Source organism: Microtus pennsylvanicus, chromosome 1, assembly GCF_037038515.1.
Source record: "Microtus pennsylvanicus isolate mMicPen1 chromosome 1, mMicPen1.hap1, whole genome shotgun sequence".
Classification (NCBI taxonomy): Eukaryota; Metazoa; Chordata; class Mammalia; order Rodentia; family Cricetidae; genus Microtus; species Microtus pennsylvanicus.
The window spans coordinates 152,250,316-152,274,277 of NC_134579.1; the positions used below are offsets into that span (position 1 = coordinate 152,250,316).

At 49.7% G+C, this 23,962-nt stretch overlaps 1 protein-coding gene across 3 annotated transcripts; it reads right to left on the minus strand.

Moving 5' to 3' along the window:
• Positions 1-214: 214 nt before the first annotated feature.
• Positions 215-22,297, minus strand: Ttyh1 (tweety family member 1). Of its 3 annotated transcripts, none has more exons than XM_075942371.1 (14): positions 22,062-22,297; positions 19,024-19,202; positions 16,953-17,064; positions 15,952-16,172; positions 13,198-13,293; positions 8,899-8,971; positions 8,530-8,605; positions 7,764-7,819; positions 7,487-7,579; positions 7,012-7,104; positions 2,751-2,893; positions 2,572-2,617; positions 2,265-2,339; positions 215-1,013 (listed from the first exon to the last, which is right to left on the minus strand). In XM_075942371.1, the coding sequence occupies exons 1-13, from the start codon at positions 22,185-22,187 to the stop codon at positions 2,301-2,303; spliced, it is 1,353 nt and encodes a 450-aa protein (XP_075798486.1). In that variant the 5' UTR covers positions 22,188-22,297; the 3' UTR covers positions 215-1,013; positions 2,265-2,300. The 3 variants fall into 3 exon arrangements, with proteins under 3 accessions (XP_075798486.1, XP_075798478.1, XP_075798471.1); XM_075942363.1 differs by having other exon boundaries at positions 215-1,665; XM_075942356.1 differs by having other exon boundaries at positions 215-2,143.
• Positions 22,298-23,962: the final 1,665 nt, after the last annotated feature.

The window sequence follows — 23,962 nt, forward strand, 5'->3', positions numbered from 1 at the left end:
TGCGCCACCACCGCCCGGCCCAGTAGACTTTTCTTAAAGCTCATTGTTTACACCAGAAATGATTGAATTGTGCTGTTCAATTAGGGATACCTGTTAAAATAATAATAACCCAGGTTCTAATCACACTTTGTACTAGAGACTTTTGGTAATTACATAACACTTTGATAACTTTATAACATTTTGTTACTGTTAGCATGGTAGGCTTCTTCCCATCTCTTTTTTATAATGAACTTTTATTTTAGAATAAATTTGGGTTTACAGGGGGGAAAAGTTGCAAAGATAATACAGGAGTTGGGCATAGGATGCCCAGTTTCCCCTATTGCTATCACCTCGGATTCACCTTGGTTTATTTGTTAAAAAGTAAGAAACTGACTGACGTTGCTTTAATACTCTGAACTAAGCCGCAAACTTTAGACTTCGATACTTTTCTCATTAATGTTTTCTGTGTGCCAGTGTGTAACCCAGGGCATCGTGTTGCATTTATTTTGCTTTTCCCTGTCCTGTCAGAACTGAGGTTTCTGGATTTATGACACCCATTTGCTTGACAATGCAACTGAGGTTCAACTAGTCAACTGACTTGCCCACATTCGGCAGTGTGGTGCCTGGACTGGGGCCCAGAAGCATCCAACCGCTGTGTGGGGGCGTTTCAGGGTCTGTCACCTGGTGCTTGTGCACCCGACTGCCACTGTTTGTCACACCCAACCTGAGGATCCTGCTCTACTGGCTTCCCTTAGAGAACTGCTGGTCTTCCAGAGAGTTCTACTTAGCAGGTCACTTCTCTTCCTTTTGTGGACTTTTTGTCTCCAGCATGTAACTAAGCCAAGTGTTGCCTGGACAGAGGGCTCTTCACACACATCTTCAGTTGCTTGTCTCTTTCTGGAAGCCGTTCCTCAAAGGATCACAGTTGCCATTCTTTCACAGATAAGTAGGTGTTTGTTTGTTTGTTTGTTTTCACACAACTGGGGATTCACAGCCTCTGGGCAGCATATTTTGAGCACCTCTTCTCTGGGCTTCTAGAACAGCACCAGACAGCACCCCAATTTAACGTCACAGTAAGTAAGTACTGGGCAGGGGAGTAGCACATTGTGTTTGGAAATCATTAGAATTTTAACCACTTTATGAGTTTTGTCTCTGGATTTTTGTTTCTTTGTATGTTCATCTCAGTTTCTTATTTTTAAACTGAGTTGTCTTTTTATGAATTATTTGTCATATGTGCTTATTTTTTCTTTTTACAAAAGAGAACTACATAGGCATTATTCCCGTACAATAAATTTCCCTTTTTCCTCTGCCATATTTGTTGGTTTGTTTGTAGTTTTTAGCTCATTGACTGCCTTATCTTTTCTTGTCTAGATTTATATCTTCACGTTTCCTCTTCTACATCACCTTAGCAGCACTATATACAAATATTCTATTTTCTCTTTGAATACTTCTTCCCCTTTACTGGCACACACTTAGATTTTCTGACATCTTGTGCTGGATTTGAACTGCTAGGAAGTGAGTTGATGCCACACCGTTCCTAAACCCACTAGGCCTTCACATTCCACATGTCTGGAAGCTCGACTTTGTTGTTCCTGTGGATTCATGAATGTTTAGATCTAGAGCTATGTTTATTCTCTTCCTGGGGCTGCCTCTTCCTTTGTCAGGACAACCAGAGCAGTGCTGAACCTAGACAAGAGGAGAGTTGTCTTTCAACTGTCAGGGAAGGGGTCATCTCTCTAGCTCAGTTAGGACTTCTTCTCCCAGGAGGGGAGAAAAAAGAAGGTCCTAGCTACTTGTAAAATAGTCTTCCCTTTTATTTCAAATCAACCCTCTTTCAAGTTAGTGCCATGAGTTGAGATTGCTGGAATATGGCAGGAGCAGAGACATCCTTGTTCCTGCTTCCCCTAGTCCCTCCAAGAACAATACCAGCAGCCAGCCAGAGGTGAGGGACACCTGGCTGTAGGTCAGCCCCCTTCCCAGCGAGCCCAGATCCCTGCTCTGCCATCTCAGCAGTCCCTTGTGCTAAAGACAAATGGGAATGGGGGAATGTTGGGGCCAGAGCAGAATGTCATCCTATGTGAGGTGTCCATGGCCAGCAGTGTTAGTGGTCAGAGCCCAGTCAGGGTCAGGTTAGTGGGGCCTTCTCCAGCAGCCAGGAAAGGAGCTAGAGAGAGGGAGAGATGAGGAGCTGACATAGGCAGGAGACACTCCCGTGGACACCCACCCAGCCTCAGAGTGCCATAAGTCAAGGCCCAGCAGATCACCAAGGTGTCATTAAAGCTTACCTAACAGGAAAGGCCACTCCAGGCTGGAGGCGAGGCTCAGATGGAAGACTGCCACTGCACAAAACGCTTGGATTCCTAGCACCATAATGGGGAGAAGACATACAATGAGAATCTGTCACATACTGGGGGTCCCTCCCTCAGACCCAGGATCCCAGACCTCAGCGCTTTTCCCTCAGGTTCAAGACTGATTTCTCCTCCCACATTATCCCAGGCCCATCCCTTCCTCAGACCCAGAGACCCAGAACCAACCATCCCTCAGACCCACGAGTTGACACCCCAGCCTTTCTCCACAGACCAGGGTCTGTACCTGAGGGTTGAAAGGGTCGTCATCATCTGTGTCATCGTAGTCATCACTGGAGTGTGATGTGGGGAGTGGCAGAGAAGCAGGATGGGAACCCATCAGGAGGCTGCCCCATCCCCACCAGTGGCCCTGGGTGCTGCCTCCTGTCCCCTCCCTGGGGACCCTGCCCTCTCTCCCCTGCTGACCTGGGCGGGAAGAGGGCCCAGGCACGGGGCAGGCTGCAAAGGGTGGTGGCCAGGGCCCCCGCAGACAGGAGAGAGAAGAGCATCAGGAACAGCAGGCCCTCCAGGGCATCTTCACACAGGCCTCGGAGTGCCGAGCCATAGTCCTGAGGCAGAGGGTAAGCCTTAGAGTGTGCACACATGTGCTCTGGACACAGGTCCAACCATCCACCTGCCTGGCTGAGTGGTATTGCATGAGTCACCGAGACTCTGCGCCCAAGAGTAGTCTCCTGTCAAAGAGCTTGTTCTGAACATGGAAGGCCATCCATATGTTCACCTTGTGCCTTTGGCTGAGCTTCAGCCCACCAGTCCGTTCCTACTTCATCTCATGCCTCTACCCCACATGCAAAGTGGTCTACCATCTCCACTCTGCACCCAGAGAACTGCTCTCGCAGGATCCCAGGTGGAAGAGCCTCTACATGCTGCCTCCCACCAGCACCAGCCCTGCCCGTCCTTGTTCCAACCACATGTTACTGACAGATGAGGATGCTGGCACCCTTTTCCTGTAGCTGTGAAATGCATGTTGCCACACATTGTCAGATGCCCCTTGGGTCCTACAAATCGCTGGCTTACGTAACAACTTAGGATTGGACATGGCACATGATACACATGCAGAAAAGACTGTCTGCTGTGGCTGCTGCCCTGGAGGACAGCAGAACCACTGTGACCTCAATGCCCAGTGGCACAGCCAATGTGCTGGTTCATTCTGTAGAAATGGACTAAGCCTGCCTTTGCTCAGCACTGGCAACCTTCAGTACACAGGACCAAGGTAGCTTGTGAGCTGGTAGGACAGTGCCAGCAGAGGCCATTTGAGAAGGGCACAAGGAGCCAGGCAGATGGTTAGTTCCAGACAGAGGCAGGTAGCTGGGTGACATGGAGGACATGGGTAGAATCACCAAGACTGAGGCCACACGGCGGCTTTTGCTGGGGCTGTCTATACAGGCTCTGCTAGGTCAGTGCTAGGAGCCCTGGCTTTAATCCATGTGCAGGGGGATTCACACAAGGGCTTTTCGAGGAAGACTGTGATCTGATTGTGTTTGAAAGGATTACTAGCTGTTTCTGGATAGATGGAATGAGCAGATGGGCATGCAAGAGGCTGTGGTCTTGGCAGGAGGGGAGGGGCCAGGGTCTGCAGCCGCAGTGGCTGTGGGGAAGTGAGGATAGCGAGCAGGAAGGGCAGTCCTGATTTCCTGGTGCAACTGCTGGGGTGAGGGAAGAGGCTCCTACTGTTGAGTAAGTGAAGTGTGTGGTGAGGAGCCCACCAGGATACTAACCAGTTAGGCTTGCATCAGGCGCACACATACTGTGCCAATAGCCCCATACAATGCTGCCTTTGACGCTGTGGAAAGAAGCTAAGCCCAGAGTGGGCAATCTGCTTTTACAGAGACACACAGCCTAGAAGGTACAGAGCTGAATCTGGAACCAAGTCTCTTAGGTTCCAGAGACACCTCCCCCTTGCCTCTCATTTACACAGGGTCTCTCCCTATAGGCTTAGCTGGCCTGGGATTCACTTTGTAGACCAGGCTGGTCTAAAACTCCCAGAGATCCACCTTTCTTTGCATCTGCCTCTGGAAGGGCTGGGATGAAATGTGTGCACCACCACACCCAGTCCGTTCTTTCTTAGCCTAGTGTCTCTTGTCCATATTTTATTTATGTGTATATTTGTGTCTATGCGTGTTTGTGTGTGTGTGTACATGTGGAAGGGTTGTTGTTGTATACCTGTGCATGTGGGGTGGGAACAAAGGTTAAAGTTCAAATACATTTTGGATTTTGTTTTATTTATCCAGACAGTTTCTCTATATAGCCCTGGTTGTCCTAAAACTCATTCTTTTTTTTTTTTTTTTTTTTTTTTGGATTTTTCGAGACAGGATTTCTCTGTAGCTTTTGGGTTCCTGTCCTGGAGCTAGCTCTTGTAGACCAGGCTGGCCTCGAACTCACAAAGATCCCTGTAGTAATAGGAGCGGCGGGGCTGCGTCGCCAGCACCCCGGCTGCCTGACTAGCTTATACTCCAGCAGCTATAGGCTGGAGGAGCGGGAGGATCTCCCGCAACAGATCCCCCTGCCTCTGCCTCCCGAGTGCTGGGATTAAAGGCGTGCGCCACCACCGCCTGACTCCTAAAACTCATTCTATAGACCAGGCTGGCCTCAAACTCAGAAATCTGCCTGGTTCTGCCTCCCTAGTGCTGGGATTAAAGGTGTATCAAGTCACTGTCAGCAATGTTTTGTTTGTTTTTTAAGTAGGCTTTCTCTCTGGGACCTGGTGTGCACTAAACTGACTATCTGTCTCTGCCCCCTCGGTGCTGAGCACCATATGCCCTCCTTTTTACATGGTTTCTGGGGATCAAACGCAGGTCCTCATGATTGTGTGGTGAGTACTTTATAGATGGAGCAAAGTCCTCAGTCCTGTCCCTAATTTTAACATGTGGTGGAAAAGGTCTAAATGGAGAACCAAGGCCCAGGGTCACATGATATCTCAATAATTGGCACAGACTCTGACCCCTTTTTTCTCCCTTCATAGTCATCTTGGAACCAGAATTAAAGCTCAGCATCTGAATGAGACATAAAAGAAGATTGGGGCCCAGCTTGCCACTGTATATAAAAAAGCAAGAACCCCTACCTATTCAGTGACCCTTCACTGACTTTTTGGTACCTGCCCTCTGAGGCAGGATACCACATTAATCTCAGACTTTGGATATCCAGCAATAGTGAATTGGGGCAAGGACCTCCAGGTGTTGCTTAGGTCTCCCTGTAGAGAGGAGTTTGTTTGCTGAGTCTGTATCCTAATCCTAAGGTAGACCAGATGACCAGAGGTGGTGAAGAAGCATATGTTCTCCAGATCTGATTTGCAGTGAGCCCTTGGATGGGTAAAAATGTTTCAAAATCAGAAGGGGACAGACTGGCCATGCGTAGCAGTTCACACCAGAAGCAGCTCTGTGCCCTTCCATGACGTCCTTGCCTTCTGGGAAAATCACTCAACTGCCTTCTCCCAGCCTCTGGGTTTGCAGAAGATGTAATAATATTCCCTGTTGGGTCTGGAAAATATTGTCAGCTACTGGGGAGGCTGAGACCAGAAGATTAGGAGTTCAAGGTCTATCTGGGCAACTTAATGAGACTCTGCCTCAAAATAAAAAATACTTTTTAAAAAGACTGGAGGGCCGGGCGGTGGTGGAGCACGCCTTTAATCCCAGCACTCGGGAGGCAGAGGCAGGCGGATCTCTGTGAGTTCGAGGCCAGCCTGGTCTACAAGAGCTAGTTCCAGGACAGGAACCAAAAGCTACAGAGAAACCCTGTCTCGAAAAATCCAAAAAAAAAAAAATAATAATAATAAAAATAAAAAGACTGGAGGTTGCAGACATAGCTCAGTTGGTGGAGCGCTTCCTTAAAATACATGAAGCCTTGGGTTCCATACCCAGTACTTCATACAGGTGTGCCGGTGTGCCATCACACACCTGTAATCTCAGCATTCAGGAGGGAGGTATGCACAAAAAGATCAGAACTCAGGGTCACCCTCAGCTATGCAGCTAGTTGGAAACAAGCCTGGGCTACATGAAACCCTAAACACGCACACACACACACACACATATACACACCAATGGTAGTGTGCTCATCTAATAAGCTAGAGTATCAGAATTCAATCCCCCAGTACCATAAAAGAAAAAAGTCATCTGGTCTGGTTATGGGGGTCAGTGACCAGTGACTCCATAGAGTCAGGATCAGGGCGAAAGCTGTACGCATGGACAGTATCAGTGTGGGAGGACTGTAACCAAGGAAAGCAGTTAAGTCTCTATTAGATCAACTCTTGATGTTGTAAGGGTGAGTCTTTGTGATGCTCATCATTGTTCTCCCAAAGGTGTAAAGGTGGGGAAGCTGAGACTCAGAGATGCTGGCCTGCTCTTGAGGCCACACAGCTCACAGCTGAGCCTACAGTGGGGCTTGAGCAGACTGCTGCCCCTTTCCCCTGCCCCTTTCACATCTAGAGATCCAAGATCTCTAGCATTCAACCCAGGCAATTAGGAGCCTTCTCAGGCTCTCTTTCCAGGGCTTAAGAGGCTGAACAGCTTTCAAAGAGTAGGGGAGAAGGTAGAAGCTGAAAACCTCGGGAGGAGGGGAGAGAGAGAAGCGGAGGGGAGGGAGAGGGAGACGGAGAGGGACAGAGGGGAAGAGAGAGGAGAGGAAGGAGAGAGGAAAAGACAGAAGGCAGGCAAGCAAGCACACAGGAGCGCACCTTGTGCAGACTGCGGCAGTGCAACAGTGCCACCAACTGGTGGAAGCTTCCCTCTGTCACATTCAGCGTCTCCTCCAAAGATAACAAGGGCTTCTGTTGTGGGAGGGAACAGTTACACAGTCATGCTACCCAGCAATGTCCTGCCCCACTTCCCAGAGGGACCAGACAGTCCCTTTTACATAGGTTCAACAGCACTCTAGATCCTCCCTCGCCTCCACTTCCTCCCCAGCTCCAAGAGACCAGCCTACTTCTGTCGCCTCTGGAGGCTCTGGCCCAGAGAGCTGCTTAGCTCTATTGCCTTGCCCCTTCCCGTAGGCTCTGCACACAACATGAAATCATGCCTACTTAGAGAAGAGCCAGCTCCACAAGTCTATCTGACCCAATCAACCTGCCCCTTCACATGAGATGGGCCAGCATCCCACAGGTTCACCAGGCTCAGCTCCCCCCACCCACTGGTGCAGTCCATTGACCTAACCTGTGCTGCAGGGAACTGAGGGACAGCTTCCCGTTCCAGGCCCTGCAGCTGGGAGTGGATGCTGGCTAGAGCTCGCTGGGACAGAGTCAGCCTCTGCAGGGGGAGAAGAGAGATGAGGACTCAGGTCAGGGTATCCACCATGCCATCTGTCCACTAGAATACACAACTCAAGACCCTAAGGACCCCTCCACCTCCCAGAAGGGCAGCCCAGCATATGCCCTTGGGGCTCCACATTAGCCATCTCCTCATTTCCCGTTTCTTTGCCCACAGTCCTAACCTGTTGGAAGGGGTTGGAGACCGCCTGGTTGCACAGGAAATAATAGTTGAGGATGTCTGAAGTGGAGGGAGAGAAAGGAGCAGGCTATGAGCCTGGGCCTAGACTCTCCCTGGGCAAATCTGGAGGGCCATAGCCCAGCGGACATTCCCCAGTTTGGAACTTTCTTGGGGTCTCAAAGACCTGCTAGTCACTCTCCTTTCCCTCTCCTCCCATTCTCCCTTCTCTTTCCCCTCCCTCTTCCTCTCCCTTCATCACTTCCTTTCCTTCCCTCCCTTTACTCCCCAGTTCTGTTCCCTCCCCTTCTCCCCTTTCCTTCCATTTCCTTCCCTCCTTTTCTTCTTCCTTCCTGTTTTGTTGTTCAGTTTGTTGCTCTTGTTTTGAGACAGAGTCGTGTACCACAAACCAGCCTTAAACTTGCTATATAACTGAGAATCATCTTGAGCTTCTGATCTTTCTTCCTTCACATCATGAGTGCTAGGATTATAGGTGGGCAATATCACACCACATACTTCCATCCCTTCTACTTCACCTGCACCTGGAATTCAACTAACCTAATTATGCTTCCTTGTTCTCCCATAATCAATCAAATTCTCCTATCACTGAGGACCATGGCCCACTCCACCACCCCCACCACTCACATTTTGATCCTGCCCTTTTACCATCCTGCCAGGATTGCCAGATGATTCTACACTCTCCCCCTACAATGGACTGGGCACTAGGGGAGTGGCAGGGAGTGCCGAGGACCGCAGGGATTTATGGGAGTCACCTGAGCTGAGCCCTGTCTCCTCCTCGGTCAGGTTCAGCACATAGGTGTCTGGGTTGGAACAGAAGTCACTGAGGGCCTGATGAAGGAAATAGGAAGGGATCAGATCAGAAATGTCCAATTTCTTATTTTCATAGAACTCAAAGGTCCAGGCTCCAACCCTGCTCCTTCAGATCCAGGGGTCTAGACCCTAACTCTCCTCAGACTGAGGAGTCTAGTCTAGGCCCCAGCTTCTGCCCTCTCAGGACCCAGCAAATAAGTTTGAAACCTCAGAACTGTGATCATATCCACCAAGCCTTAGGATTAATGGCAATAATTAGGTCACACCCACCCCAGGATTCAGAACACCCCAATCCAGAGTCTCATACTTACCACAGCTGTGGCAGCCTCTAGGCCCATAGAACCCCAGCTCAGGACAAGCACCAGGAGACTCATGGCAGTCATCCTAGAGGGGGAGGTGATTGGACTCAGATCTCTTAATCAGCCTTGCCTCTTTCTATACCCCACATCCAATCACAGCCCTCCCCAGTACCCACCAACATCCATAGCCTAGAGGATTAGCGTCAGAGGCATGGGAGTAAAGGGTGGGGTAAGGCCCAGATTGACGTCAAATAGAACATCTGTTCAGTTGGCAAAGGAGAGGGGAAGGTCTTGGCTTGCAGGTCAGCAACCACTATCCCAGCTGTTCCTGGACCCTAGCGGGCAGCTGTCCACCCATCAGCTGAATTCACTGGGATTTCATTGCACAGGGTCCTGGAGGTTCTAAGCTAGTTTCAGGCCCATCTACAGCCTATTTTATTTAGCTATCCTTTCTCCACTTTCTCCACCTCCAGGATGTAAGGTGTGGAGAGTGTTTCAGAGTTAATTTCTGAAACTCAGAGCTTGGTTTATTTAAGTCTTGACCTATGTCCAGGGCTGTGAGGGGTAGAATAATTCTGGGTCCTGGGGTAGTGGGGGAGGTTAACAGCTGTGGTAAACTGGAAGACCTGGCCCCCAGTCATATACTTGTTCAGCACAGTGTGTTCTATGAGTCTCCAAGCCTTGATGAGAGCCTAGATGCAGTAGTTGGACTAATCTCCCAGGGAGAGTCCACAGACAGTGGGCCACAAGGGAGGAGAAGAAGGATAAACTCTTCCAGTGATGGGCAGGCTGGACTTGAGCCCCACCACAGTACTTCTTGCTGTGTGGTCCTGACCTAGTCACATGGGTTTCAAACACCTCCCACTGTTAAACAGAGGTCTGATGGAGGAGGGTCATACTTTCATTGGTTAATAAAGAAACTGCTTGGCCTGATAGGTCAGAACATAGGTGGGTGGAGTAGACAGAACAGAATTCTGGGAGAAAGAAAGCTGAGTCAAGCAGATGTGATGGAGCCAGCCGCCAGGTCAGATATGCTGAATCTTTCCCCCTTAAGCCACCACCTCATGGTGCTACACAGATTATTAGAAATGGGTTAAGCAAGATATAAAAATTAGCCGACAAGAGGCTAGAATTAACGGGCCAGGCAGTGTTTAAATGAATACAGTTTCCATGTAGTTATTTCGGGTATGAAGCTAGTCGTGCGGGAGCTGGGCGGGATGAAAAGCAGGCCTGCCCGCTGCTCCTTCTACAAATAGTGCCCAGACATGGATAACTGAATCCACAGAAAGCCTGAGAAAGCTTGGGAAAGAATAGAGTAAAGCATGTTTTCTTGGTAGCAGCAATTTCTCGGGTCTGCTCTGCTTGCTACAGGCAAGCAAGCGCTCTCATCTAAGAGAGGCTTCCTGACTCAGCTTTAGCCGCAAAACCTTCCACGAAACACTTAAACGGTGTTGATGAAAAGCTGAATGCATGCTTTTCGGTTTTCAGCCGTAGCAGGAAAAAGCTGTGCAGTTTTAAAATGCTGGCGTTCTGGTCCGTACTGCCAGTGCAAACTCTGACTCTTTCAGGCAGGCAGTCTGACTGAGTGTGGTCTGTGAGCAGAATGTTGCAGCTTGCTTGCTGGCAGGGACCTTGAAACACTGTAGAGTTGTGGCAATGAATACGGGTCTGGCCGGTACCTCAGCCACAAGGCTGGAATCGCAGAAAGCTAAGGATGGGCTGGATCCAGCTGGCAAAGCCACGGCTTTAATCCTACCCATATTGCTCAGTAATTTAAAGGCTCATGTGGTCAGAAAAAGAGAGAGAAATACAGTAAAGAGAGATTCAAAAACAAAGAAAATCTCTAAATGATTTACAGTGTGTTAAGAATATATGCAGGCTAAAAGTTCTTAAAGTAAAAAACAAAAAGAAAGAAAGAGAGTAGTTGGGTGTGGTGGCACACACCTTTAATCTCAATACTTGGGAGGCAGAGATAGATTGACGTCTGTGACTTCAAGGTGTGGCAGGACACACCTTTAATCCCAATGCCTGGGAGGCAGAGACAGACAGATCTCTGTGAGTTCAAGGTGTGGTAGCATACACCTTTAATTCCAGCACTGAGGAGACAGAGACAGATGGATCTCTGAGAGTTCAAGGACAGCCTGGTCTACAGAGTTATTCCAGGACAAAGATATACAGAGAACCTGTCTCAAAAAGTAAAAGTAAAAATAAAAGAAACAGAGGTTAAAACAAAGCTGCACAAAGATGGAAAATACACAGAGAATCTTGATACTGTATGCTATTATGCTCTCTCTGAATTGTTTGAATGCTGAGGAAGGAGCAACAGATGCTAAAAGATATTTGTTTATAAATGCTGTTGAACAAATCCAACATAGATATTTTGAAAATACTTCAAAATTTGGATCTAAGGTTATGATGCTTTGGAAAAGTTCTCCTTTTGTTTTCACAGAGGATGAGACCCTGTGTATTGCTTCTATTCTAATATGGTATGATAAACCATGCCCTCCTGAAAGGTTGCTGTGAACACCTTCCAAAATATTACTTCAGTTAATGCTGACTGAGATGAATCTGGCACACAGGTTACACCATGAAAGATCTGATTAACAGCGCCCCCATTCAGCAGGAAGCAGTTTGGAAAGAAATAACTGTGCCCATATTCCCAAATACTGTTTATAAATGTTCTTTTACATTTAAAGGGGGATATGATAGAGATAGGAATAATTTGCATTGGTATGGATTTGACTTTATTGATATAAATTTAAGGTCAATCTTGTTATATGTATATGTATTTCTGACCTTGACTAAGGTATTGTGATTGTGTAATGTATACAGGTTGTTAATGGATAATCATTAATAATCATCAAGCTTGTAGTTGTGTTAGTTAGATTTTCTAGATATGCATATATATATATATATACATATATATATATTTCAGATAAGCATTCCTCATATCTTTCAAAAACTTAGGGCTTTTCATGACAATGAGACACGTCTGCTCCTGGCAGCCCCAGCTACTTCAAGAAAAGGATGGGCATCAAAGAGGCTCCTATGGAGTTTGATAGCCATTTGGGCAAGAAACTGCTCTTGCCTGGACTGATGCATAAACTGGACACAGAGAACCCACAGTGAGAGGACTGCTAAACTTGCCTAAAGGTGAGATGATCTTTCGGGGTTCCTGATTCAGGAAAGAGTCTGCGAGACATTCTGCAGGACACAGCAGATAGTCACTGAACTGCCTTTGAAATTTCCAGCTTCATGAAAATGTCTCTGGATACTATGGGCCTGTAGGCCAAAGATGGATGCCCCAACAGTACAGAGAAACTTTGGGTGACTGTCCAGGCAGCGAGATGTCTCTGTGATTTCTAGAATTTTGTAGGTTGCTTACTTCTCATTTACTTAGGTAATATTATATCCTTCTGGAGTCTTTGATGGAGTTGAAGAATAGATAGTTATAGTTATTTTCCTTTGTTATGATAAAAGATAAAATAGATATAAATATTGTAGCTGTAATTCTTGCTTGATAACTGTTTTGTTATATGTAATTTTACTATGTTAAAATGAAAGCCTTCTTTTTTTGTTTAAACAGAAAAAGGGGAAATGATGGAGGAGGGTCATATTTTCATTGGTTAATAAAGAAACTGCTTGGCCTGATAGATCAGAACATAGGTGGGTGGAGTAGACAGAACAGAATTCTGGGAGAAAGAAAGCTGAGTCAAGCAGATGTGATGGAGCCAGCCGCCAGGTCAGATATGCTGAATCTTTCCCCCTTAAGCCACCACCTCATGGTGCTATACAGATTATTAGAAATGGGTTAAGCAAGATATAAAAATTAGCCGACAAGAGGCTAGAATTAACGGGCCAGGCAGTGTTTAAATGAATACAGTTTCTGTGTAGTTATTTCGGGTATGAAGCTAGTCGTGCGGGAGCTGGGCGGGACGAAAAGCAGGCCTGCCCGCTGCTCCTTCTACAGAGGTCAATGCCTACATCCCTGGGTAACTGAGTGTAAAAGTCCCATGAAGTCCTAAGAATGATATCTGGTACACAGCAAACTATTCAATAAGTGCATGGGTTCTATGTGTCCCCACATTACCATAAGTCCCTCACCTGCCATACAGAGGACCTGGTGGCACTTCCTCCATGGGCTTGTTGTGGTGACCAAGGGAAAACGTATCTGTGCCATGTCAGCGATCACCTGATCATCCCCCCCACCCCTTTATAGAAAACACAGCCTTTGTCTTTCCTAAGACTTTAGCAATGCTGCATGCTGGAAACCCGCCTGGTTTTCTCCCCTGTGCAATATACCCCACTCACACAACCACCAGCCACTTGCTCTGCTTCGCCAGGCCCAAGAGGGTGAAGAGGCAAACCAGCAGCACCAAGAGCAGCAGGAGGACGTAGGCCAGCCACCTGTAGGAAGAAGGGAAAAGAAGTGGGCTTCTGGAGGCCAGCAGGACCTCAGATTCACGCTAACCCAACCCGACCCTGCAGCCTCCCTGCTGCCCAGCAAAGTTCATTGGTGAAACGGTGCATGGGCTCACAAGACTCTGGAGCACCTGAAACCTACCCTGAACAGATCACACAGAAGTTCTGTGTTTGTGGACACATGCATTGGCCTCTCTAAATAAATCCCTGAGCCAGTACTGTCAGTCACCCAGGACCTAAATGCACACTTCAGAGGTCTGATGTCTAGGTCTCAATTACGCAATTAGCCATGTAACCTATTTGCCTCAGTTTCCCTACCAGGAACATGAGTGGCATATCAGAATCAAATTCAAAATCCGTTGCCAGGTGAATGAATGGACACATGGAACGGTCCTAGGAGAATGGGCTTGTGGGTGAAGTTCGTGTTAGCTAAATCATCATCCGGGGAGCTGTGAACGCGACACAGTATGTAAGTAAGTAAGTAATGCATCCGGACTGTAGAGGAAGCCACATGGGGGCCCAAACTCGGCACTTGGCACACCGTGAGTGCTCCACAAAGAGATTCATTCTCAGCAGTCACCATGTAATTGTGGTTTGCACTCCCCGAGACCTTGTCCCCGGCCATACCTCTGCACTCACCTCCATGGCCCCAGTGTATTTATTGAGGGCCTGTCTTTTACCAGACACTTTTCCAGAGCATCTGCCAAGCATCATTGTCACAGTCCCCTCTACCTCCCTGACCAGGCTGACACAGAACCTGTGGCCCTTGGACCTAGACCTGCCTGCCTCCCACTGCCTCATCTCCAGCATCATCTGCTGCTGGGATTGTTTCAGCCCCAGTGTGATTGTACTAAGCAGCATGGCCTCCTGCTTGGGAACAGAAGACTCGGGAGCATCAGCTAAACTCAAGAAGAAATGAAATAACTGAGTGGATATAAAGCCAGGTCTTGCTGGCTGTTGAGATGGATGGTTGACTCAGAGGGCTTCACAGCTTGCTCTTTCCTCCCCAGTGTCACCTTTTAGTATGGCCCTTCTAAACACTTTCACATAAACTGCCCTGCCTGTCCCCTGACAAGCCCCTTCCTATTTTACATGCTCCAAAGCTCTCATTCACCCTCCTTACAGAAAACTTGCTTTCTAAAAATATTTATTTTATATCTATGAGTGCTTTACCTACATGTATGTACATCTACCAAATGCATGCCTGGTGTCTGCAGAGGTCAGAAAGAGTGTTGGATCCCATGGAATTGGAGTTACAGATAGTTGTGAGCTACCATGAGGGCTGGGAACCGAACCTGGGTCTTCTATACAAGCAGCAAGTGCCCTTAAGCCACTAATACATCTCTCTAGTTCCTCTCTTCTTACTCCGTTTGATGCTTTGGTGAACACAGAGCCTCACACATGCTAAGTAGGCAACTCTACGGGAGTCAAGTCCCCCACCTCCTCAGTAGTAGATTTTAAGTAAGTCTCTACCAGAGCCACAAACCCAGCCCATCACTGGGGAATTCTAGGCAGGTGGTCTACCACTGACCATTACTCCCCATTTCCTCACTGGTGAATTCCAGGTGCTCTACCACTGAGCCACATCCCCTTCACTGGGAGATTCCAGCCAGGTGCTCTACCACTGAGTCATACCCACAGTCCCTCACTGGGGGATTCTAGGCAGAAGTTTTACCTCTAAATCACACTTTCAGTCCCTCAGCAGTCAGTTCTAGGCAAACATTCTTCCATTATCCAGATCCTCAGCCTTCTTTTTCCTCTTTGAGACAATGCTTCACTGAGTTATTCAGACTGACCTTGAAATTACTCAGTAGGACAAGCAGGCCTTGAGTTTTCAACCCTTTTACCTCAGCCTCCAGAGTAGTTGAGATTACAGGCCTATACCACCAGGTCTGGCTTTGTAAGCCTGTTTTATTCTGATCTCCCTGCTAAAGAATCTTTCCTGGGTGGGATTTCCTGTGTCATCCCTTTTGCTTGGCATATCTGTACTTTACTGGCACTGTTCCATCTGTCATAACGTAGTCTTTGTTTCAGACACTCAAAGTTATTAACTCTGGACAAGGCATTTTGAGCTACGCACGACAGGACTGACTTTAAGGTGGGAAAACCAAGGCCAAAGAAACTTGTGTAAGTGTGCACAAATACAGAGTGGTCTCCTGAAGCTAAGGTTCCTAACCACATGTGCTGTCTCTCACCAGATGCTAAGTAGTTGCACAGTGAACACAGTTGCCTCCCAAATAATCTGGTAGGTAGGTTTGCTACTGGGTTAGTCCAAGAGGAAACTGAATTGTGATTGATTTGCTGAACGAATGAGTCAAGGAATGGCCGAGTGAGTGAAAGAATGAGAGAGGAGACTGTGGAGGGGGTATGTAAACATGAGGATGGGCCCCCAAATGTCTGGATCCAACCTCACAGCTCAGTTTGTCAGCCTGGTCTATATTCACAACTGGGTAATTCTTCACAGTGGGGCTGGCCTGAAGGATGCTGACCAGCATCACCCCTGCTTCCACCAGGTGACAGTAGCTTTGCTTCCCCAGTGGGGCAAATAAAACTGTCTCCAGATACTGTCCCACATCCCCCCAGGGACTAGTGTGAGACTACAATGCTTAAAAAAGAAAAAAAACAGAAAGGTCCTTTTCCCACCTGTACTCCTCCACAAAAGTCACATCTTCAGCCACCTGCACTGGGCTGAGGGACACTCCTTGCCAGAAGGCCAGTCTTTGTAGGTGCTGAGCCATGGCCTCAGCCTGCCTCCTGGCTCCCCGGGTGGCGGCCACCAGCTCCACACGTTCTGATAGTACTTCCTCCAGGGTGGTCAGCTCAGTCCTCACGGCCTCACCCAGCCTCTCCACTGTTTCCAGCACCTGGGGAGATGACATGGTCTCAGGTCTGGGACCGCCTTTTCCAAAGCCTAGGGTTGGGGCTGAGGGATGGGATCTCGGGGGTGAAGCAGGGATGAGGAGTGTCAGTTGCCTGAGATTTGGAGTTCTGGGGCATCTGGAGACAGGGGGAAAAGGTGAGTCAAGGTGGGGCTCCCAGGTCCTCTAGTTTAGTCAGGAGCTTGAGTCCAAGGTAAAGATTCTAACCCCAGCACTGAAATTAAGTCAAAATGGAAGGATGAGTCTTAAGTCTGAAGTTTGCATCAGTCCTTTTGAGTCTGGGATCTCAAATCTGATTCCTTGGCTCTACACAAGTAGGCACTGAAATATAACACCTGCATCTCAGTCCCAAGCTTATATCCTGGGGTATAAGATCTCACAGTGGTGGTGGTGGGGGTCCCTGAGCTTGTATTTGGTCCAAGGATAGGACCTGTAGTCTTAGATCTGGCCTGAAGACAGGGACCAGTGTCCTTGGTGTTTTGTCTCTGGCTTGGTTATAAACGGAAGTGCAGGCCTGGGCCTGGATAAGAGTCTTCAGCCTGAGTCTGAATCTTCTAGATCCAGCTCCAGGTTGCAGGGTTTGGGCGGAACATATGGTCTAATGTCAGCAGGTCTGAGTTTACAGTTCTGATCTGGGGATTAGGTTTCTGGTCTGGGATCTGCTTTGATCTTGGTTTCTTTTGTTCCTCAGTGGGGGACCACATTCCCATGTGGAGATCAATTGAGGTATGAGTTTGCAGTCTGGCTCTTTGCTGCCCCTCTCACCAAGTCATCAATGGTGCTGAGTGTGTGGTTGGCATGCAGCAGAGCTGAGCTGAGCTGGGACACCCCATCGCTGGTCTCGCTGTTGCCATAGAAACCAATGCCAATGCCCGCACTGAGAGAAGAAGGAAGAAGAAATACCAAACAGTCTCAGAATCTGGAGGGCAGGATCATGCCTCCACACTTACCAGTCCTCCCCTTTGCTTCATTTGCCTATCCAATCTCTGCATCCACCCTATTGGTTCATCCTCCGTGGGAAAAAGAACAGCCCAAGGTTGGCCTCCACCAGTTGCCAGGGTAACCTGAAGACCTCACTCCCCCAAGCTGGAAAGACGTCATTGTGATGCTAATGGTGGGTGGAGTGGTGGAAAAGAAGGAGCCCCCAGATTTAACTCGCACCTCCCCAGAATGGAACCCTGGTTTTGCCTATCCCTGGATAAAAGGTTATCAACTCCTAATTATGATCAGCTCACAACCAGCTCCTCCATCCTTTGTCAAAACACCCGAGAATTCACAGCCTTGTCTTAGGAGTCATTAGGCACCAACCCCTGTCTCATCCTAGCCCTTCCTGGTCTTCTTTGCCCTTGCCTCCTAAAGGTTCCTAGGAGCACAAGGTCGCTAGCCCCTATTCTTTTGTAAAAGACCGCGTGCTGGGAGCTCTCAGCCTTCCCCTCCGCTGCCCAGGGATCCAGGCATCTGGCCAGCTGGAAGAGGAGTAAGAGAATGTGGGAGGGAGGGCTGAAGGCCAGACCAGGAGCTGGGCTCTTGTCCCTGCCCAGCCAACACACAGACTTCCATTGTGGGGCTTGAATATGGGGACCCACTTTTCTCCCTGAGTCTGTGCCTCACACTGGAGGGGGCGAGAGCCTGATGCCCTCACAGTTCCCAGCCTTGGGCTACACAGGCCCCCACCCCATCCCTTGGATGGGAGCCTACTGGCCCTGCCCCATTGTTCAGAACCCTACAAAGCTCCTCTTGTTCCCAGGCTCTGAGGGGGCTGGGGTTGTGACTCTCCCCCACTGGGCCTTTGTCAGCCTCCCTCAGCCACCCTCATTCTGGAGAGCCTGATGAGAAAACATCTTGGACAGAGGGTGCCCAGCCCCCATATACTCCCAAACACACACCCTCTTTTTCCTACAATGAGAAGAGTGGACCAGAGCCCAGATTGGAGTGACTATTCCAGGCCACACCCCCAGATGGCTGGACACCAGGGCTCCTGCTAACCGTGCATGAGGTCCCAGCAGGTCCTGAATACTCTCATATGTGACATAAGTCAGCTAACCATGACCTAGGAGGGGCTGGTCTCAGAGCCAGCAATCTTGGTGTCAAGTTCACTGAAGCTCCTGTGGAGTTCCTATTGGGGGTCCTGAGGGGGAAGTGGGAGGAGAGGGTTCTTTTTCCATGAGTCTGAATCTCCACTTGCCTCTTAAACCATATGGGCTTGAAAATTCATTTTCTCTCCCTCCCTGAGCTTCCCTCAATCAGAGCCAGGTGTGGCCATCTTGAGCACAGCTCTTAAAAGCCTCAGACCCAGCTTGGGTGTGGGCTGAGCAGGTGCTGCTGCTGCCCTGTAAGGCCTGCTGTTTCCTTGACTGAAACTCTGGCTGAAGTCACAGAGTGCCTGGGCTGGCATGTCCCGTGTCTGGCACATGGTAGTTATGTTCAGTTGTTGAATGAATGAGCTCAGTGAATGAATAACTCTTTGTTCAGTGCGGACACGGAGGACACCCCCTAGGACCCAGGTGCTGTGCCCTCTCTAGTCTTAGTGTGACTAAGGAGGGTATGGATAGTATTGCAAAACTCACTTTATAGATGTGGACACGGAGGTCTAGAGAGAGCATCTCACTCCCCTAGGTAGCACAACCACTGAGAACCCCAAACCTATCCCAGGCTTTCAATTCTACTCCCAGGCTGGCTGCTTCATCCTTCTTAAGCCTCTAGGCCTCCACTCACCAAGCAGACAGGTACTCTCTGCGCCAACTCAGGGCCCATACCCCAAGGTAGCTTAAACAAGACTGAGAGCAAGTGTAGGGAGCTCTATCCCCACACCCCACCCATCCTGGGGCCCCATTACCAGCCCACGAGAAGGGCAGCGATGCAGCTCCAGATAACACAGCCTCCTCCGGGTGGGGGACTCTTGGCCCCAGGGGGTTCTGGGGGCCTGCAGCAGCAGAAGCGGATGAGGTAGACGGCGATGAAGATGAGGCTCAGGCCCAAACCCAGCCCGGCCAAGGCTGCCACCAGCAGCAGAGCCTGAGGAAGAAGTGATGAGAAGCCTCAGAGAGCACTATCGTGTCCCAGACAAAAAGCTCTTCCTCAGTTGGGGGGCTCAGGGGCACGAAGCCCAGCCCCTGATGGCACCCAGGTTGTGGAAAAGTTGAGATGCCTATTCTCTCTCATATTAGCAACTGAGGCCCATCCAGAATTTAGGGCTAGGTTGCCGGAGGCAGCATCCAAGTAAGGAGCCCAGGTTTGGGGTTCTGACCCTGCTTGTTCTTCCCAGGTTGTACGGCCTCAAAAGGGGCCTCGTCTCTCTGAGTCTCGGTTTCCTCCTCACCGCAATCAGGCCATAGGAGTGCAGCATGTCTCACGAACTTCTAGAGGTTCCCTCTGAACTGTGTGGGATGAAGGCGCAGGAAGGCTTCCATTTCCGTACTTCAGGGGAGCAGGAGAGACAGCCTTCTTTACCCCATCTCCCTCCTGCTGCTGAGCTCACACACCCACTGCAGTTGAGTCTGTCACCCCAGGGCTGGGGATGGGGACAGGGTGCTGTGACAGCTTGCATGTGTGTGTTGTGATACATACACACAGGGCTCAGAGATGGAGATAGGGAAGGAAGACAGATCAAGCAATAGAGAGGAATAGGCAGACAGAAGAGGCAGGCAAGGAAAGAGACAAAGGCAAAAAAAAAAAAAAGGAATGTAGAGACAAGACATAAAAAATTCCAGAGGGATCTAGCACAAATAGGGAGAGAGGGAAGAGGAAGAGAGACAGACAGAGAGATGATGAGACACACAGAGAAAGAACTACAGAAAACCAGAGACTGACAGGGTAATATGTAGTGAGACCCAAAGGCAGGAGGGAAGGAAAGGCAGGCAGAAAGGGTGTTCATAGCTGGGAACACCTTGCAGAACATCCTATCTCTGAGCTAGGAAAGGCAGTTCACCCCTATAACCCCAACACTCTGGAGCTGAGGCAGGAAGGTTGTTACATAAACTCCAGCCAGCCTGGACTACAGAGTGAGGCCCTGTCTCAAATAAATTACAGAACTGTAGGCTCTTCATGTGATAGGGGCTTTCAGGAGACCTGTGTCACCTGTCTTCTCAGAGGCCTAGAGCTGGACAAGCTTGCCTGGAGCTACACTGCAGGATATGGGCAGGATGAGATCTGGAATCACAGCCCTGCATTCCCAGGGACTGTTGTCCCTGAACCGTAGCATATCTGCCTGTCCTTCACATCACCTGTGTGAGTGACAAGTGCAAGCAGTGTTTCTGTGGCTGTGAATTTGCCTTCCACCAGGTGAGGGCATATGGGCTGTGGATATAAGGTGTTTGTGAAGATCATGCTGCATGTCTGTGTGCAAGGGAACACTTGTGGGCATTGATGCTTTCTGAACACAGCTTCTTCAGTCAGTGAGTGGTGTTGGTGGACTGTGGAGTGTATGTGCGTGTGACTTTGAGTTTGTGAGTTTGTGTGTGTGTGTGTAGACGGGGGCGTAGACGTGTCACGTGTGGGGTGCTTGTGTGTGCCCATGTGTGTGATGGTGTACACATGAGTGTGCTGTGTATATGTGCCTTGGCATGTGATCCTGAAGGTCCTGTCCCAGAGACCCTTGTAGCGTCTTTTTGTGTTCACAGTGGTCATTTCTATGAGGAAGAATGTCCCGGGGATGGGACTGTGTGTGCCCTAGCTTTGACTCCGGCTGTTGAAGATCAGGTTGAGTGAACTGTGGTGGTGCTGGGGGCCCACGGGGGATTCCTCGTGGCTGAGGCGCTCTCTGGAGCCATAAGCCCCGTGAGTCTGGCTGGGAGTAGGTGGACCCACCGTCTGGAGGCTGTGATTGTGTAAGTGGCTGTGGGCGAGGGGATGGCGGTCCCTGTTTGGAGGGGAGAGGGGGCGGGTGGAGTAGGCAGGGAGGAGCCGCTCAGGCTGTGCCAGCCATGACCCAAATAGCAAGCATACAGCACACGTTCCCCCTTGCTGCTTTTCTGGGAACACCCCCTCCCTCGAAGCTCTCCCAACCCTGTGCCCCTTTCCCAGAAGCCGCAGAGATTCAGATTTGGGGGGAGGGCAGAGCTGACTCCCAGCCCCCCTCGCCAGGCCCCCCAGCTCAGCCAAGCTTTTCTCATTAATCTCAAAGTCAAGGACTTGAATTAAACTGGGTCAGGGGACATTCACACACCCCCACCCAGAGCTGCAGCTGGGCCCCTTTCCCTGGAGACCCAGCTTCTGTGAGGTTCCACTACCAGCCTCACCCTCCTGGGACCCAGGCCTCTCTTTAGTATCCCCAAAACTAACCTCATCTCCACCCGATCCTCTCTAACGCCCTGACAGCCCCTTCCGTCCTGGGGCAGGCCCAAAACACCCTGAATCCTCATCTCACCTCATCTCATTCCCCAGCCCTGGCCCTAAAATCTCTCTTCCCTATTTGAGAATATCAATCCCCGGTCCCAGACTTCAGCTCCCTTCCCAGACTTCCCGCTCTCTGTCCTCTCTCTTAGGTACCCCCTTTTCTGGGACATATTTACTAGCTGGGATTCTGTAGGGGCGGGGTCCTTCTCATCTAGGACCTCAAGAGCGGACCTTTCCTTAGATGACCCTGAAGACTGGCTTCCAAGGCAGGTCTCGGGAGCCCAAATGCTGGGGCTTCATCTCCGCCCATTTAGGACTCTTGGGGAGGGGTGTCTAGGCTCTTGGCTTTCTCTTATTTAGTAAGAGAGGGGTCTGCATTCCCAGCGCACGTCCAAGGGGGGAACCTCAAGGTATGAGCTCTCTACCTCTAATCATGCTCTTGTACCTCCAAAAGCAGGCTGGGTCCCCGACCCCCAAGATGCAGGAACTGTGACCCAGACTCCTGTTCCCGGGGCACCTTGCCCCTGTTTGCCATCCCACCTGCTGGTACTCTTGGTCGCGGGGCGCAAAACCGCTGGGCACCGGTCGGAGCTGGAAGTCAGCGCGGGGCAGCTGGTGGAGGAGATGCACCCAGGCAGAGGGTCGGTAGCCCGGGGGTGCCCCCATGGCCCCGGGGAGGGGCAGCTGGGCGGACCGGGCCGGGAGCCTCGGTGCTGTGCGGGGCGCGGGCGGAGCGGGGTTTGCGGGGCTCCCGGGAGCAGGAGCCCGGAGGGCGGGGCGTGGAGATTGGGGAGGGGGAGGTGCGGCAGGCGCCTCGGTGCTGCCCCTGGCGGCCACCGGAGGCAATGCGATGTGAGCAGTGGGCCCAGTTGCTCCGCCCTCTCCCGGGCTCCCACCTGCTGCCTGAGCAGGTGCAGGGTCTTTGCTCAAGTCAGTTGTATCTAGGGGCTGAGCTGTGCTGAGAACATAATCGGTTAGCATTCCTTCTTTCCGTACGTGCAAGAAGCAGGATACTGTGATTTCTCTCTGAAGCACACAAGCTCTTTATCCTTAAGTAAAACCTTCACCTTGTTGTAAAGGTCATTAGTATTTGAGCAGCATTTTGTAAGTAATACCCAGGCGCGCCAATGAAAATCCCTCACTTTTATTCTAAGAGTGTTCTCTGTTGAAATGAGCGCTTCTGCTTGGATAAAAGTCCCACCCACCCCCCCACCCCCCCGCACCACCACCACCACTTTGTCCTAACCTGTATATGGACAGGAACCTTCCTGTGTGGACAGATCCTTCCAGAATGTGTTTTAAGACCTGCACATGCTGAAAGGACTAACCAACTTCTTATAAGAGGACCCCCCCCCCCGCCATCCGCTTTGTGTAAGGGCTCCTGTTATCCACGTAGGAACTCATCCCATCTGCATGGCTTCTCATGTCTTTGAGACGTCCTTCAGACTGCTTCAGTCTAGACCATCCTCACCCATCGCCATTCACCTTAAAGTTTTCAAGGGATCTTCTAGAAAAAAAATAATTGTTTGGGATCTCATTGGAAGGCACTAAAGTCACACAGATAGATGAAGAAGGGTTTATAGAGACCCTGGCGGGGGTCCTGACCACTGTGATATCATCACCCTGGCCTTCACTGTGTGAACTAGAACCAACATTCCCAGGATGCTGCTCAGGGGTCCCTCTTGGTGTGGAAAAGGAATAGTCTTTAGTCTTTGCCCCTGAAATACCCAGTAATGGAGAGAGTAAAAGGTATCCATCTCGATTCTGGTCCAGGTTGATAGGAAAGGGCTAGCAAAAGGAGAGAGAGAGAGAGAGAGAGAGAGAGAGAGAGAGAGAGAGAGACACACACACACACACACAGAGAGAACTTGAATTGTTTGCTTTCTGCATCTGCCCCTGTCTTTCTTTTGTCTCCATCTCTCTGCCTCTTGAATGTGTGGTTTGGTCCCAGAAGGCAGCCTCTTTGGGGAACTGCTTTAGCCTGTATTGATTAAAATTAAGACACCTGTCCTATTATACCAGAGATTTGTAGTACATCCATTATAGGTCTGTTGGCTTGACCTCCACCTATCATTGTATCCTGTCTGTTTCTCCTGAAAGTGATATGGAGGGATTATTCCCAGATGGCCCTTGTGGGATTCTGGAGTCCCCAGATGGGGACACCATTCCCAAATGACCTCAGGCTCCACAGGCGTTAATTCAGGCTGGGTGTAGAGAAGCTGGCATTGACCACGTGGTCGGGCCATTTAGTTTCAGCCAGTGCTGGCCATATGGGAAGAGGGACCCAGCCTCACCAGATGTTCCAAATTTCCAAACGAAGACAGAAATCTGGATATTTTTAAAGCAAAATCCCCCAGCTTTTAAATGTTAAAATGAATTCAAATAAAAAAATGTGACTGTGTGGGCCAAATAAAACCTGTCTGTGGGTTGGTGCTGGCTGG

Bases quoted from the DNA above. Each gene is read 5' to 3' on its own strand.
- Ttyh1 (XM_075942371.1), bottom strand. From the start codon at position 22,187: ATGGGGGCACCCCCGGGCTACCGACCCTCTGCCTGGGTGCATCTCCTC. The intron at 8,606-8,898 runs GTAAGTATGAGA...TTCCTTCATCAG, and splicing joins TAGAGGCTGCCACAGCTGTG to GCCCTCAGTGACTTCTGTTC. The intron at 2,618-2,750 runs GTCAGCAGGGGA...ATCACACTCCAG, and splicing joins TGGGCCCTCTTCCCGCCCAG to TGATGACTACGATGACACAG.